We start from the raw sequence: 17,531 nt of genomic DNA on the forward strand, positions 1-17,531 counted from the left end.
CCTAGGTATCAGTCGGGTAATAAAATTTGGGTACCCTGGCCCAAAATTTTGTACCCGAGACAGCCCTACTTTAAAGCTTATTCCAGCCATTTCCATTTCAAAGGATTGTCCTTTGATTAATGTTTTCACTAAGTTTAGAGCTTCCATTTCATCCAAGTCAGATTTTCATTGCCCTATAAAACAGGTTACTTATTTCTGTGTTAGCTTAAATAACATACCTGAATCTTCCTATTCTCCTGAGATGTGAAAACATTTCTCCACCTGTCACAAACTCCAACACCATATACAAATTTGAGTTGTCCTGAGGAAATAAACAAAAAGTACAAAATCTTAGTGAAAATATACATAATATTTATAATGACAATGAAAATGACTCTATCACTTAATAGACCCAGAAAATTTTCTCACACTGACTGTAATGAGATCAGATAAACTCAGCCAATACAAAGCAAAGCACTACATTAATTATATATGCAATCAACATCTTTGGCCAATTTTCAGAGGGAAAATGGGCCTTATCCTTAATTGTGTATCGTGGGACAAGTGACCTGAAAGATTGAAGTAGTCCTTCTTCTAGAGATTCTCAGATCCAAACTCAGCAATTGTAGGCAATTAATGAACTACAGGATGTAACGCAGAGCATAGTTGGGTAAAAGATAAAAGTTTTGTGGATACAGCATATGGGGTATGCCTCAAGCAAACAGACTGTGAACAAAGGGCTTTAACTCTGTATACCGAGATCTTCATGGACTTTTTTTTCAGTTCTGATTGGTAACAAAACTATTAACAATCAGATAGAGCAATAACTCCATCTGATCATCAATTCATATTTACACACTCTTCTTATTCTCATATTCTTTTTAATAAAGCTACAATAAGATGCCAGCTTAAGTACAACACTGGCAAGACCATTTGACAAAATATCAAAATCATTGTCGATAGGTATCAATTAAAAAGTTTCAATGATTATCAGTATTATAAGGGCTTCAACAGGACAACACAAGGAACAATGTGTACTTATAAATAGATTAATTCATAAATATGACTTACACAACAAGGGTTCATGCAGTATGTGTTGGGAGTTTCTAATGCACTGACATGTATTGGTAGGTGGCCAAGCTTTGTAAGCTTTGTTGTTTTCTAATTTGTTGGTTTACCAACACTTAAAAATTGTTTAGTATGACCTTCTGACCTTAATGGCATGACTTTGATAACTAAATGGTAGAAAAATGTGACTTACCTTGAAATGATACTCTAAACTAACAAGGAATGGAAAATTGATGGCTTGCAAAATCCTCTTTTCATTCAAAGTATGCTCTACTTGTTTTAATTTCACAACCTGAATAGGAGAAAAAAAATATCTCCATTATTCACATCATAAAGGTAAATGTTCAGGAACACACACCATGAAACCTAATTATGGTAACAAGTTAATAATTCAATCCTCATTCTATTAGTACATTCTGAATTATTCAGTGTAATTAGCAGTTACAATGTTGGCGTTGAATACATATGGATCCATCTCCTTTAAGGTTTCTACTCCACGTGTGAACATATTACCTGTATCATGTCAACTCATTGAGCAAGATTCACCAAAGTTTTTTTAAAAACAATATTTTTAGACAAAATATATCAACTAGGTCTCTACCACATGTACTTTTACATTAAGTTTCTAATCATGAAATCAATCTCTCCTGTAAGTCATTATCAGAAGACTGCTAACCAACTATAAATCAAGTATCAGAATAGTCATGAGGCTCATTTTTAACGATCGCATGTTTACCAAAGTAAAATGCACCAGTTATCCTTTGATCATTATGAGCTACAGATGGACAAAAAAAAAAATAATAATCAAAATTGCTGACACTTAAACCAATGCATGACCTGTGATATTTATATATATTGTTTTATGTTAGTTATATAACAAAAAAGGTGTCAGCATCTTAACTTTACTGAGACACCAAAAAATGTTTTTGAAGACATTTTGTATGGTGACCACTTATATTTTTGTGTGTTACTATCTTTTACTACTTATAGTTAAAGTGTTGGAAGATATTGTATGCGCTTCAGATGTATGAATTGACTATCAACATTTTGTCGTTGAAAACGTTTCTAAATAAACAATAATATAAATTGCTTCTCAAACCGTATTAAATGTCCTGTTAAATGCATGTCTACCCAGGAATCTAGAGGTCAAAACAAATCATATGTTCAGTCACAAAGAAACCTACCTTTTGTTTGTCTAAGATTTTCATGGCATAGTATTCTCTGTTTTGCTTATGTTGCACCAACATGACCCGACCAAATGACCCTGTACCCAGGGTCTTTATCCGGTCGAAGTCATCAAGGCAGGCTGTGTTCTGTAAAGGAAAATAGCACGTATTATTTCAATTTTTCACTTTCCTTGTTGTATCAGACATTCTGAACAATACAATTCTTGGGTGTAGCCATAGTTCATTCCAATCACAGACTGGAAATTACAATATAAATTTTAAATCCAAAGTACATACACATTTCATGTGTACCTGTGAGTGGCCTCAGTATGAAATTTAAATTTCTTGTAAATAAAAACATATATATGCAAATTTGTGGTATCATACTTTTTTTAAGGGTCTTATTATGAGCCCCTATTCCTTAAACTGGATTTATTTTGTAATATGGCTGAACTCCCAAACAACATAGTTTACTTCTAAAAATTACCTACCCAATTATATTTTTTCTTCCCAAAATGAGATAAAAAAAGCCCATGCAAATGGGTGGATATATAACCTTGATGTATTTAAGGAATTACTGCTCATTAAAATGAAATCTTGTAAAATTCATCAATACATCATCAAAATATAATATTATACTGAAGCAGTCGAGATATTGTGAAAGTTGTATTTAAAGATTTACTGCTCTTTAAAACTGTTGCAAGATTTATCAATACACCATTAAAATATAATATTCTACCAATACATTGAAGATTTTTCACCTTTTCTACACATTTATTCTATATATAATTCTTTTTTGCACATTTATTCCATATATAATTAATTTTTGAACTGATGTTAAAATTTCCAATTGAAAAAAAAGCGACTTTAGTCACTGGAAAGGCATAAATGGGTTTGATCTGCTGTTTTAAGTGTTCAGTTTATGTAAATCATTTAAACCATGAATATACAAAAACATTCATGACGTTCAATATACGTGTATATTAAGATTCCCATCCATATACATCTATTATTATAGCTACATGATTAATGAATTAACAACAACAGTAGGGACAAGTGAATTGTCCAATTTTCCAATCGTCCCTTTATCAGGACCAAAATATTACATAAACTACATTACATACATAGAATATGAAACAAACACAAAGTTATAAACTAAAACTGAGAACAGTAGTGAAGAAATGATCAAGACACATAAATTTACACTATGTAATGTAATTTATGTGATATTATGTCTTTATAAAAGGGCAGATTGCCTCAAAGTTTGACAATTCACTTGTCCATACATACTGTTGTTGTTACTTCATTAATTATATATCTATTCTAGTTATATGCATCCAACAAACATTTGTTTGTTAGGATCCAGTACCAATATTGGACCACACTGCTGTCACATACACCTAATTTTACAGTTTACTTCATTGCTTGGTTTAAATGTATCCAATTTATTTTGAAGGTGCTATTCACCTATCTTTTCTATATAGTATGTGTAACTGAAAACATATAATGCCACTTAACATCATTACAGTTCACAACACTATCTAAACCTCCTGATCATGAGCAATGTGTATATATAATTCACTGACAATATGAAACATTTTCTATAACTGACCTTTTCAATTTTCTCCAAAAACAAAATCAATTACTACAAAGGATATATCACCTTGTAAATAAGCTACAATTTTGTAGATTGGCTGATATTATTAGGACAAAGCCTTCACTATCCAAACATGGTATACTGATATCTTGTTCGCAGGATTTCAGTGCAATTTACCAATTACAGACTATTGATAAAGATGAATGATCATAATAATTACATACTGTTGTTCCTTTTAAGTTATCACTATCAACTGAATGTCACATCAGTAAATAGAGACATTCAAATCTATTAATCTGTTTATGCATATTAAAAGGATCAAATTTGCATGCCAATAATGAAATAATTACAAATATCCTAATTAATATCCCTTTTTTAAAGCACAGAGATTCAAAAGGATATGGGAATACATACCGGTACTTATATCGTCTATGTAAACTTATAGTTCCATCTTTCTTACATATATATTTACCTGTTGCGGGTGATCCCATTTGTGTGTGAAATCTTCTCTGGCTTTAGTTAGAAACTCCTTGACTGAAAATAAAAGAAAAATACCACTGAATCTTTCATTTTCATGTAATGTGGATAAAGTTTTCTAAACTCATTGTGGTTATAGATGTATTTTCAAAATACCATCTTAACAGTTGAGATATTTATAACTTTAAAGCAATGAATGATGATCAAAAAGTGGATGACAACTATATATATGCCAAACTGCTACCCTTCCACAAAAAAAGAACACCACCAAAAAAACACAACATTGTCTTTATTACTATACATGTATAACTGCATATTCTTGTCTATAATGAAATATGTGACAATAATGAAAAAAAAATCTATCCCAATACAATTACAAAGCTTTTGTACTGCAGAAATAGAATTTAATTTCTTTGAAATCCGATTCTACCATAGACAAGTTCAGTTTTCCAGCAATTATGTCCAACCCAAAAGAATCTGTAAATGTGCACACCAACTAAATAATTTCATTCACATATGGTCTTAGCTTCCTATATCTAGCTTCAATTTCCAACTTTGATTAAAGTATTACACAGGAATGGGATCAATATGGAAACACAAAATTTTTAATATCTTGTTAACAGCCACATAAAGAACACTGTCTGATGGGAAAGGATTCTAAACATACCAATTAATATGACTATGTGATATCCAGTATCATAAAAGTTATCAGTGATTTCTAAGTACAGGTAAAAGTGACTTTATCTCTTCAAATTCAATGGCAACTGATTAAGAAACCACATGTACACCACAACAAAGTCAGATGAAACATTCCTATCTTAGTAACAAAGATATGATCATGGGGCCAGATATATATGAAGGTGCTTATATTGATAATACCTGTAAGTAAGAAAAGAGGGGGCTAAAGTTGGACAGCCTAGTACAAAACATTTCTACAACAGCAACAACTCCTGTATGGAGAAGACTTCTTTGTACATTAAAATAAGAGCACTTATTAAGTATAATTATAAATAAATCTATCATTGTTCTACAATAACTTCATGCATGTGTTTCAATGATCAATGTTAATCAAATGAAGTTTTGATTAACCATTATATGAAGGTGTTAAATGAGACAATTTTTTCCAGGTTTTATCATCTGGTTAAGTGTAAATATATTCAATATTTATTATAACTATGAACATTACTCTATATTGTCCTTTTTATCATTGATTATACTCCTAAAAGATCCATTTATGACAGGTGTAATATACCCTAGTTTACATCAAGCAGAAATTCTTTTATAGACATATATAAAAATAAAAATTATCATTCATGACATGTCAGGTGTATTATAGTGTATAATAACTTGAGGTTTAGAAACAACCATCATTAGAAAATATGTATTTAGGATTACAGTGTGTAAGTATGTATTATAAAGTTAAGCTAGACCGACCCTGCATACACATATGCAAGTCAGGAAATTGAATTTACAAGATAAATTGTACCCTTTATAGTACTAAATTCAGAACAAGCTGTTTATTTACCTCTGTTTACATGTGTATCAGGAATCACTCTGAGGAAAGCTTTAAGTAGTGTTAACAATGATCATTCCAAAATCTCATTATATTTCTCAGAATGAACACTTTGTATTATAAATGATATATTAATATATCCACTTTCTGCAAATCTTTAAAATCTATCTCCCCTTATCTTGACCCAGAGTTTCCTTTCTATATATGTTCAGCAATAATTCAAATGATGTACAAACTTATTAGGAGTGAGCTAGCACTTGACATACAATATGAACTTCTTGATGTAATAGGAATTGTCCACTTGTCAAGGAGTCAAATGTGAATTTGTGTTCTCCTTGTGAAGGTTGTATATAAACTGCATCCATTAGGTTACTCTCCCACTGTTTTAGTAAACTGTAGCAAAGACAATGTGATCCTCATGAAGAAAAGATAAACACTTCAGTTTTTATAAACTTATAACAGGTCAAAATGTTACAAGATTACCAAGATATTTCACAAGCAATGTACACTGATCTAGATGGATAACAACTGAACTAATGATGATATGAAGAAAATTCTCAACTCAAGCATTTTCAGTACGATTTTCAATTATACATCCATATTCAAACATGTTTATAAATTTGTATAACCAATATCAAATTACTGAACCATTAAGCAAGAATGAAAATCTTAACATCTGGCACATCAAAGGATCAAACCGACAATCGTCCAAGTGTGGTTTACATTTGCATATGGTATCACCTGGCATCATCAATGAATGAATGAACACACACATCCAGTGGACTTTTGACATTTCACTTTAAAACCCACAAAGCAAAACTCATTAGGGTGTCAAAAATACACTCTCAATGGTCTACTGAATGATCTGGCAGACAAACTGTTAGAGAAAATGTTGACAGAATTTCACAATCACTCAAATGCTATTGTATTTACAGTGTTAAAAAACTTTGCTTCAGTGTTTATGGTGTGTACTACCTAATGCTGTTGATGAGTGCAAGTACGTGCATATTAAAGGGACTTACTAAAAATTTTAGGAATCAGTTTAGTGATATCTAGGTCACATTTGAAAACCAAATATACAATCAACAATTTGCAAGATTGAATTGTGGAAAATTCAGACAATTTCTGATTGAGAATGCCAACCATACCTTAAGTATATCATATATGCAGGAATGTACCTGTATGTTGTTTTGCAATGTTTAGTACAATGTTTTGCATCATAATTATACATGTTATTTATACTGTCACACCAATCATTTCTTACTTTAATTTTCTTCTAAAAAGCAGATAAATTAAAATCCTTTGTTTTATTATCAAATGTCATCAACTATTGAAATAGAGCAGAGACTTTCCATGTATATCGATAGAGAGAGAAGCACAATATCATACTGTCAAATGACTGATCATGAAAAACTCCCTTACAGTGTTATATATGTAATGACGTGAACCGGTATTGCATTTTACACTACTTACTTTCGTAAAGAATACAATATTATCCAACATATTCATTTAATATGTTCTTCACAACAAGGTGCTTACGTAAAATCTGAAACTTTTCCCCTAATTTACCACGTTAGATTGATTTAATTTCCCAAGCAACATGACAGCAAAGTAAATGACGTTTGATTATCATAATTAATGAGGGAGAGAATGTAATCACACAATTACGGTACGATGGACAATTTAAGTTAACTATTCTGATGTAATAGTAGGGATTAATATTTCCTAGTTGTCAAAACTTTTAAGGCTAATAACACGTGAGAATATTTGGATGTTTGGTAATGCTATTTCCCTAGCAATCGAAATTTTGTCGATGGCCCATCAACATCTTAGCTCGTATGCGGCTTTTAGAAACCCCATATTACACCTACCGCTTTCTGCAGAATCTCCCTTTTTCGATGCAGCAGCATTGCCCATGGCCTCAAGAAATTATAAAGTGATGAAAACGTGATGATCTACGAACTGAATTTTCTGAATAAACACTTTCCTCTTCGTGAATGGTATAATCTACGTCCATGAACCGAAACTCAGCTAATATATCCTTACTCGGTTCTGAATTTCATTACGACAACGAGGGGAAAATAAATCAAGAATTCATATTGATGCTTGCAATAATCATAACCAGTCAACTCGAATATACGAGTGCAATACCGTGATATGGCATAAAATACGATAACATATAATATATTTACGAGTTTACTCCTCCATTTTGACTACAAAAACACAGACTACTTTCTTCTGCGCGCGTATAAAGCAAGTGCTTGCGTGATGCGGTTCCTCCATAATAGTTCTTATCAAAGTTCACAGTGGGTCAAACTAACGTGGGCCCGACAAAAATAGTGTATAAACACAGCCGGCAGACTCGCACAGAGAAGAAGTAATCTATTTTTAAACTTCTTTACACTAGGGATATTTTCATGTGCGTGTGTCTCATGTTATATACCGTTCTGTTATTTTAACGGATCGATACAGAGTACGTTATAAATGTGTTTGAGAGACAAAGTGAATTGTGATCTAAACGATCAAATCGATAAAATATTAAAAAATATACTAATTATAATCACCGATGTTATAAATGTAAAACACATTAATTTTTCATAATATGTTATTTCGGTCTAGTACAGATCTATTACTAGCCGTCAGAGATTAATTGCATGAAATTACAACGGGACTTTTCCTATTTTCAGAGTAAATTTTTGCAAAAGATATTGACTATATTTAGATAATAAGAAAGTAATCAGATATTACACTTGGGCACTAGTTTAGTAGAAAGCTAAAATTAAATCAAATTTAATTCCATTAATTTTATGAATTTCATCCCGTTGACAGCAGAGTCAAAATCTTTTGCACATTATGATATTAGGAAATTTACGTAAAACTATAATTGGTTGATCAGACATTGTTCAATAATGCAGCAGAAGGGAGGTAACACCCGAGACTTTCACCAAAATTAACTGAAAATAAAACTTATTGTTCTAGGCCTTGTCAAGTCTGGCCATTTAAAAAAAAAACAAACTTTTACAACGTGCTACATGCAAATAACTTGTCCGCGTTGACTACAAATTAGCATGTACAGGTGCTTAGCTGCGAGTTTTAAAATGCCGGTACCGTACACCCATTAAGCTTGTTAGGCTGTTTAAACCATTTCTGGTTTAGATACGAATTCTTGATTTCTTTCAGATTTGATGTTGGATCTACACAAGGCTTAGCATTTAATTCCTATGTGGCCAGGGGCTCGAGAGGAGACGACTGAGGGGTGTCCACTAGTGAAAGTAAGTTAACATATGAGAGTTTTATTTAGGCTACCTATGTAGGCCTACTCATATGATGTTTTAAGGCCATACGATCATCCCATTAACTAAAATCACACACATCCCGATTAAGTCATAGTGACATACATTCAATAAAACATCAATAGGCCCACTTGTCCTCACAAATATCCTACGTCAGCCATGTTGACCTTAGTGCATGGCGTTATTATGCAAACTTAGCGTAAAATATAAAAATAATAATTGTAACAGACTCTATTGTTCTGTGGTCTTCCATATGAAACTTAAAACCAAAAATATATATTGAGCATATTGCAAACAACTCCAAAACATACATGCAGGTGGAAATGGTTCTGCATCGTCTACCATTTTGTCAGCAGATGAACTTCCCGCTTTAATCACTTTACGGAAAACAACGAAGAGTGCGAGAATATACGAGAGTTCAGCAATCGAGGGGGATTAGACAGGGCGAGATTCCAGATTACGAGGGGAACCAGACAGGAAACAAAATCATTTCCATGGTAGCGTGGAAGACCTCCCCCGTTCACTGTTCACCAAGTGTCATAGCAATGAAATAATTTGGTTATTACACATAGATATTTCAGCGAAATTAAACAAAAGATATAAACAGTTTCCATGAATTCAGTACACAAGACTAATTAGTAATTTTACACGGGGGTGACAATGTCCTTTATCACATTTTCAGCACTCGTCGACATCCTACCCAATAAAGATTTCGTCTAACCTTGCTTCCGCATTACTGGTATCTGCATAAACAGTCACAGCGCTGAAACAATTGTGTTGCACAAATAATGGCCCACGTCAGTCATGAATTAATTACTTTCCTTTTAAACTTTAATATATATCGTGGAAGCGTTAGTTAATGAAATCAACAATGCTATGCTGGTTATTTTATTGTCTTGTAAAGGTCATATGCTAAAAGTTAAAAACAAACAAACAAGCAACAAAAAAAACCCCAAACAGACAAGGAAACATTTATCTTAATTTTTAAAGCAAGATTACAGCAAAAGAGTGTATATATATATAGCAGTATCATACTAATTCCCAGTATACGACAACCATGGACATGTTATATTTAGCCAATTGTCCATCTTGTCAACTTATCACATGTCAGTCTCAAAAGGTAACCCCGAAGGCCATACAGACACCTGATTATGATAAACAAATGTACATATGACGATCAATAACGTCGGGTCAATGATAATATCTCCTGCTTACCATCACTTGTGTACCATTACCAGTTTCACCTGGTAAACTGTGTTGATAATGTTTATATAGACGAACTGTCTGATAACGATTTCGTTATTTACAGTTTGGACAGTGTGCAGCAGAACGACTTAGCATCGGCAACCTTCGGCAGTTGACGTAAACGAGAAAATAACGAAAAGTGGTAAAGGTTCCCGATTGGATGACGAATTTGTATGATGTTTCTTAGATGACTCATTACAAGGACGGATTCTCAAATTGACAAGCCACATAAATTTTACCCTATGATTTTCCCATCATGGATGTGAATTATCGATACTTCTACCGGTTTGCGAAAAATCACAATTAAACCTGTTTGAGCATAAGATAACATCTCGCGCGTCATCCACTCATTTTCGACCTAAAGGATGTCATAATCAAAATGAAATCATCTCACAGTTGTCTTTCTGACAGATATATATAACATTAAGACAGATAAACAAACAAATAAACAAAAAATACAGTACAATCCCATCGAATTGAAGGATTTGAGAAAAAAAAAAGGTAGCTGACATATAGTTGACATGTGGACGTAACATTCAGGTGCACATACCGAGAAAGAAAATCTATTTGCTCTTATCAGGGACGTTCATAGAGATATACACATATTTAAAAATCTACAATTATTTAAACAGATTTTTTTTCTAACGTGACCAAAGTGTCAGAATTTTGTAGCCTTAGGCTATCATACAACAGGAAAAGTTTGGTCGACAGTCGAAATGTTGCAGCAACCAAAGAGTGCTATCGATAAACATGATAGTTAAAAGTGATAACTTGCAATATATATCGATACAACAATCGATTCTCATGTCAAATATTTATATGAGGAAGGAGCAGATGGCGGATCAATGGAATAGGTTTGATTAAAGCTATACACATATAATTATATATATTTGTCTTAAACAAACAAACAAAACGACCGAGGTCAAATCCACGTTATGTAGGATATCCTCTTGCGTCATGTCATCATTTGCATACGTGATCTTTTGTTACTGTCTAAATATGGCTTCACAGGGCTTGCAGTAAGTGTAAAATAAATGTACGTACAATCCCAATATGCACCTTTTAATATGTATATACGACGTCACACAATGTCGACCCTTCTCTATTCACAGGAAGCATGACGTGCAAGTATGCTGTGTGCGTGACCTCCTCCGTGAGCGTATGACATCAGTCGCTGTGTTGCCTTCCTCAGTGTCATGACATCAGTCAATGTGTTTGCCTCCTCCGTGAGCGTATGGCATCAGTTAATACGTTGCCTCCCTCTGTGTCATCATGACATCAGTCAATGTGCTGCCCTTCTCCGTGTAAGTATGACATCAGTCGCTGTGTTGCCTTCATCAGTGTCATAATTACATCAGTCAATGTGTTGCCTCTCTACGTGTTGGTATGACATCAGTCGCTGTGTTGCCTTCCTCCGTGTCATTATGACATCAGTCAATGTGTTGCCCTCCTCTGTTTCATCATGACATCAGTCAATGTGTTGCCTCCCTCTGTGTCATCATGGCATCAGTCAATGTGTTGCTCTTCTACGTGTTATTATGACATCAGTCGCGTCACTGTGTTGCCACCCTCAGTGTCGAAATGACATCAGTCAACGTGTTGCCCTCCTCTGTTTCATAATTACATCAGTCAATGTGCTGCCCTCATCTGTTTCATCATGACATCAGTCAACGTGTTGCCTCCCTCTGTGTCATCATGGCATCAGTTAATGTGTTGCCTCCCTCTGTGTCATCATGACATCAGTCAACGTGTTGCCTCCCTCTGTGTCATAACTACATCAGTCAATGTGTTGCCTCCCTCTGTGTCATCATGACATCAGTTAATGTGTTGCCTCCCTCTGTGTCATCATGACATCAGTTAATGTGTTGCCTCTCTCAGAGTCATCATTACATCATTCTATGTGTTGCCATGCTTCATGTCAGTATGGCATTAATGAGTGTAAAATAGATAACATAAATGCACAGCGATTAAAACTTGCCATATTAATCGAACCACGGATAATTGACAATGCCTTATATCTGTGGTATGTGTAGATCTGTATTACGTGCCTTCTTTATCCCCGGTAACATCCCTGCAATGACCACTCGTACAGAAATACATACCTAACAATCTAACTATCCATTAGCAATGCCCTGTCCCTATTTGCTTGTATGCGGCACTTGTTCCCCTACTTCTTTCTACACTGACAATTAGATCCCTGTAAATGCCACAGATATTAGATCAGGTGATCGATGCCGTAAATAATCCGTCTGGGGGTGGTAGAACCGTTTACTAGGTAATCAGCATGTTTCCATTTGACAGAAAATGCCAAAATAGGGCTTCACTGTTAATGTTTGGAGTAAGACTTTTAAAACACTGATTTCAGGACTGCAATGTTCCACGAGACAGGCGCAAAAAAATCGACTTTCCTTTTTCAAGATTTTTTCTTTCGAAAGCGAGATACAATAAATTACATAACATTGCATAAATAGACATTCAAACATGTCAATGGAGGGCACGTAGTATGTAAAACACTGTAACAACTAGGAGGGACATACTGTTGTGTTGTATCACGGGAATCACAGGGAGGGACATACTGATGTGTTGTATCACGGGAATCACAGGGAGGGACATACTGTTGTGTTGTATCACGAGGAGGGACATAATGTCGTGTTGTATCACGGGAATCACAGGGAGGGACATACTGTTGTGTTGTATCACAGGGAGGGACATACTGTTGTGTTGTATCACGGAAATCATAGGGAGGGACATACTGTTGTGTTGTATAACGGGAGTCATAGGGAGGGACATACTGTTGTGTTGTATTACGGGGAGGGACATAATGTTGTGTTGTATTACGGTATGACAGGGAGGGACATAATGGTGTTGTATACAGGAATCATAGGGAGGGACATACTGTTGTGTTGTATAACGGGAGTCATAGGGAGGGACATACTGTTGTGTTGTATTACGGGGAGGGACATAATGTTGTGTTGTATTACGGGGAGGGACATACTGCTGTGTTGTAACACGGGGAGGGACATACTGTTGTGTTGTATCACAGGGAGGGACATACTGTTGTGTTGTATCACAGGGAGGGACATACTGTTGTGTTGTATAACAGGAATCATAGGGAGAGACATACTGTTGTGTTGTATCACGGGGACCACAGGGAGGAACATACTGTTGTGTTGTATCACAGCACCACAGGGAGGGACATACTGTTGTGTTGTATCACAGGAATCACAGGGAGGGACATACTGTTGTGTTGTATCACAGGGAGTGACATACTGTTGTGTTGTATCACAGGACCACAGGGAAGGACATACTGTTGTGTTGTATCACAGGGAGGGACATACTGTTGTGTTGTATCACGGGAATCATAGGGAGGGACATACTGTTGTGTTGTATCACAGGGAGGGACACACTGTTGTGTTGTTTCACGGGGATCACAGGGAAGGGACACTATAATGTTTTATCACATTGAGGGGCATAATGTTGTATCAAATTGACCACAGGGGGGGATACTGTTGTGTTGTATGACAGGGAGGGACACACTGTTGTGTTGTATGACAGGGAGGGACATACTGTTGTGTTGTATGACAGGGAGGGACATACTGTTGTGTTGTATGACAGGGAGGGACATACTGTTGTGTTGTATCACTGGGAGGGACATAATGTCGTGTTGTATTACAGGAATCATAGGGAGGGACATGGTGTTGTGTTGTATCACGGGAGTCATAGGGAGGGACATAATGTTGTGTTGTATTACGGGGAGGGACATACTGCTGTGTTGTATCACGGGGAGGGACATACTGTTGTGTTGTATGACAGGGAGGGACATACTGTTGTGTTGTATCACAGGGAAGGACATACTGTTGTGTTGTATCACAGGGAGGGACATACTGTTGTGTTGTATCACGGGGAGGGACATAATGTCGTATTGTATTACAGGAATCATAGGGAGGGACATAGTGTTGTGTTGTATCACGGGTATCATAGGGAGGGTTAAGGTTTGTTAAGGACATTATGAGGGACTATTAGATATGTTTAATCTAGGATCGGCATTTCACGTGAACACTTACAAAGTACACCTATTTCGTTGGCCATTTTTGCTGACCTTTACGAGGAATCCGGACATTCTTTGACAGCTAATTTAAACAGACATTTACTTTTCTTTTGTTGTAGGTGACATTTAGCTTTAAACAATTTTCCGACTTCAGTTTTAGGAGAGATATTTCAGTTAGACTAAAAGCCAGAGATTTCCATGTCGTGGCTCTAATACACTCAAACACGTCATTTAGACAAATGACTTCATCAGATATCGCGGCTGATGTTGTGTTGTACTAAAGTAACAAGAACCCAAGGTTAACCGACGTCTAAGACCAACAAACACTGTAAGTTGATAGACGATCGGCTTTACAGATGCAATATATACTTCTGGAGAATCCCATGATCCCTATATACCGTACAAAATTATTTCTAAAAGTGTAAATGCGACATAGAATATTTGTTATTGTCTGACAGAACATCCTCCGCATTTGCAAATACGTACGTTTACTCTAGTATTGTCATTGAAACGCGAGTAGAGCATTGACTATTGTCCTGTTCGATCTATAATGGGACCTTGCTTTTGTCTGAAGAGTTGGAGGCCTCTGGAAACAATCAAAATTCTAATTTTAGACGTAATCTACGAAATAATCTCGACACGAGTCATTAACGAGATTTAAGAAACCGACGAATATGACTCATGTCGTATACCGTGGTTTTTACAAAGGATAGGCCGACGAAATGTTTACGAACATTAACGGCCAATGATAGTGATATAAAATTAATGCTTGAAATAATTCAAGCTTTTATTGATAGTAAGTATCCACTATGCTAGTTTCATACAAAGCACTTCACACAAGCCAATGAAAGCCCCCCTTACATAATACTTACTATCCCATAAATACAAACGGTGCAATTCCCGCTTTGTTCGTTCGTCTCGGACACGATTCGTATCCCGTGTGTCATATTTTCTGAAACTAAAAGCATGATGGCCCCTTCCTTCGATTCTGAGAGGGGGTAGTTCGCCTCCACTTCCGGTCCTGTTTCGATTGTCTGCCTGCTGTTGGGCTGCCCTTCTCTTCTTTTCAGAATCAAATAAGTCGAAAAAGAAATCCATTATTTACAAAGTATTGGTTGAAGATAATACACACTCTCTTTGTATACGGTTCACCAACTTCTACGTTACACTATGGGTCACACACGGGGCACATATTTCCAGAATTAATTCACTACCAACACAAAACAAGATGCTAGCCTTAGCCGATAACAGCTTGAGAAGTAAGGGCTTGCTTTTCCTTCGGGTCCTGTAATATGATCCTCCCCTTACAGACGCCGTCCGTTGGGATAACCTCGTTCTTTACCGTAACACGTGTGTGTAGTAATATTTTAGTTTTCCCTTGACGGGACATCCAATATAAAGTTGCGTGATAGGCCAAGTCCTATGTATTACGGTGTAAATTTGATGGTGGCGAATCCCTGACTAACTAACAGTAGGACTTTCTCCACCATTGGGCCGTACTTGGGAAACCAGGTGTGACTAAACTGGAACCTGACACTCTTGATTGATGTCCCATTCACACTGTCACACGCTTGTAATATATAGATACACAGGTATATCCGTCTGCTAGCAATAATTGTTTTTGCATTCTATTGAGCGACAAAATGCCAAAATAACCTAGTCTCGTTTCCGATCTACCAATTATTTGATTCATATATAATGCCTGTTCATTTGAGATAAAAAAAGAATAAGACACGGTTCGTATTATCGGTGCACTATAAAAGCTAGACATGCGTATTTCGGCGGGATCCAGTTACGGACCCACTGAACCCAAACAATGGCCTTTAGGTTGTGTTTACTATTTATAGCGAATAAAGGGACAAAAATAGGTATGAAAGGAGCCATTTCCCGGTTTAACTTAAGTGGCGTGTGATATTGCGTGTGAAACCGCTCGGAACAGAGAGTCGTTGAAATTGCTTTTTAAAAATTATTTTTGATAAAAGTGCAAAGCATATTAATACAACACTTCCACCGTTACATGTACATATGTAAGTTAATTAATGGCACTGTCAGTCATCATATTGGCATATATATACCACGTAATGACGGAATTCATATTACATAATCTGGTAGAGAGTATCTGGCGTGCAGCCATTTATCACATGTGCAAGTATGGAAACTTAACACATCAAATAAATAAACGTCCTGTGCTTGGTTGTCTCATTCACTGAAGTTATTAAATGGTTTTGTGGATGTAGGAGTTCTCCGTCTTGTATGCGATGTGTTGATAATCGTTATATAGAAACCAAAAACCGTCGTTAATGGAAATGGCCAAACATTGTTTATAAACGATTACATGAGAGTGTGCCATAAGTTTAATTTAAACACATACATATAGACCAAACTCGAGGAACTGACTATTAATCTAGAGACTATACATGGCACATACCGAAAGTAATCTAACGACCAGCACGCGTAGACTGTGAAATGGAAACTATTCCAGGATAATTTCGCCACCCGCATCATGTAACACGGAAACTATTCCAACGTAATTATGCCACCCGCATCATGTAACACGGAAACTATTGGAAGTAATTTTGCAACCAACATCATGTAACATGGAAACTATTCCAAGGTAATTATGCCACCCGCATCATGTAACACGGAAACTATTGGAAGTAATTTTGCAGCCAACATCATGTAACATGGAAACTATTCCAAGGTAATTATGCCACCCGCATCATGTAACACGGAAACTATTGGAAGTAATTTTGCAACCAACATCATGTAACATGGAAACTATTCCAAGGTATTTTGGCAACCCACATTACGTGACCGCAACCAATGCATGGGAACCTGGCGACCATTTTACTATGAAAACTGAGGTGGTAACCACTGTTTTACTGCCTTTTTAAGATAAAAAAAGTGTTGCTAGGTAACCGATTTGTCAAAACCGATATATATGAAAATTATTGATGGTAAAACAGCGCTTACGGTGTATTCGATAGGACAACTTTGCCGAGATAAGCATTACCATAGAAGTATACATGTCTTGAAATCGATTTATGCTAGATATCCTGTCTGGCCTGCTGCTGTTTCCCTATCCCGTGTTACAAATAGAAATTTAATAGGATTTTATATAATTGAACAAAAGTTGTAGCTGATA

General features: G+C 35.7%; 1 protein-coding gene across 4 annotated transcripts in view; it reads right to left on the minus strand.

Annotated features, from left to right (window-relative positions):
* Window positions 1-17,531, minus strand: part of LOC132550985 (cAMP-dependent protein kinase catalytic subunit alpha) — a 107,221-nt gene that overhangs the window by 13,174 nt on the left and 76,516 nt on the right. For 2 of the 4 annotated variants that reach the window (XM_060215088.1, XM_060215090.1), the window contains 4 exons: window positions 4,283-4,344; window positions 2,232-2,360; window positions 1,241-1,339; window positions 219-301 (listed from right to left, as the gene is read on the minus strand). In XM_060215088.1, coding sequence (XP_060071071.1) covers window positions 219-301; window positions 1,241-1,339; window positions 2,232-2,360; window positions 4,283-4,344 — 373 coding nt within the window. Of the gene's footprint in view, window positions 1-218; window positions 302-1,240; window positions 1,340-2,231; window positions 2,361-4,282; window positions 4,345-7,671; window positions 7,835-15,258; window positions 15,807-17,531 lie in introns of those variants that run through there. The other 2 variants (XM_060215087.1, XM_060215089.1) reach the window with 2 other exon arrangements.

This window comes from Ylistrum balloti, unplaced genomic scaffold (assembly GCF_031769215.1).
Source record: "Ylistrum balloti isolate Yb309-2 unplaced genomic scaffold, AGI_CSIRO_Ybal_v1 Utg370160, whole genome shotgun sequence".
NCBI lineage: Eukaryota > Metazoa > Mollusca > Bivalvia > Pectinida > Pectinidae > Ylistrum > Ylistrum balloti.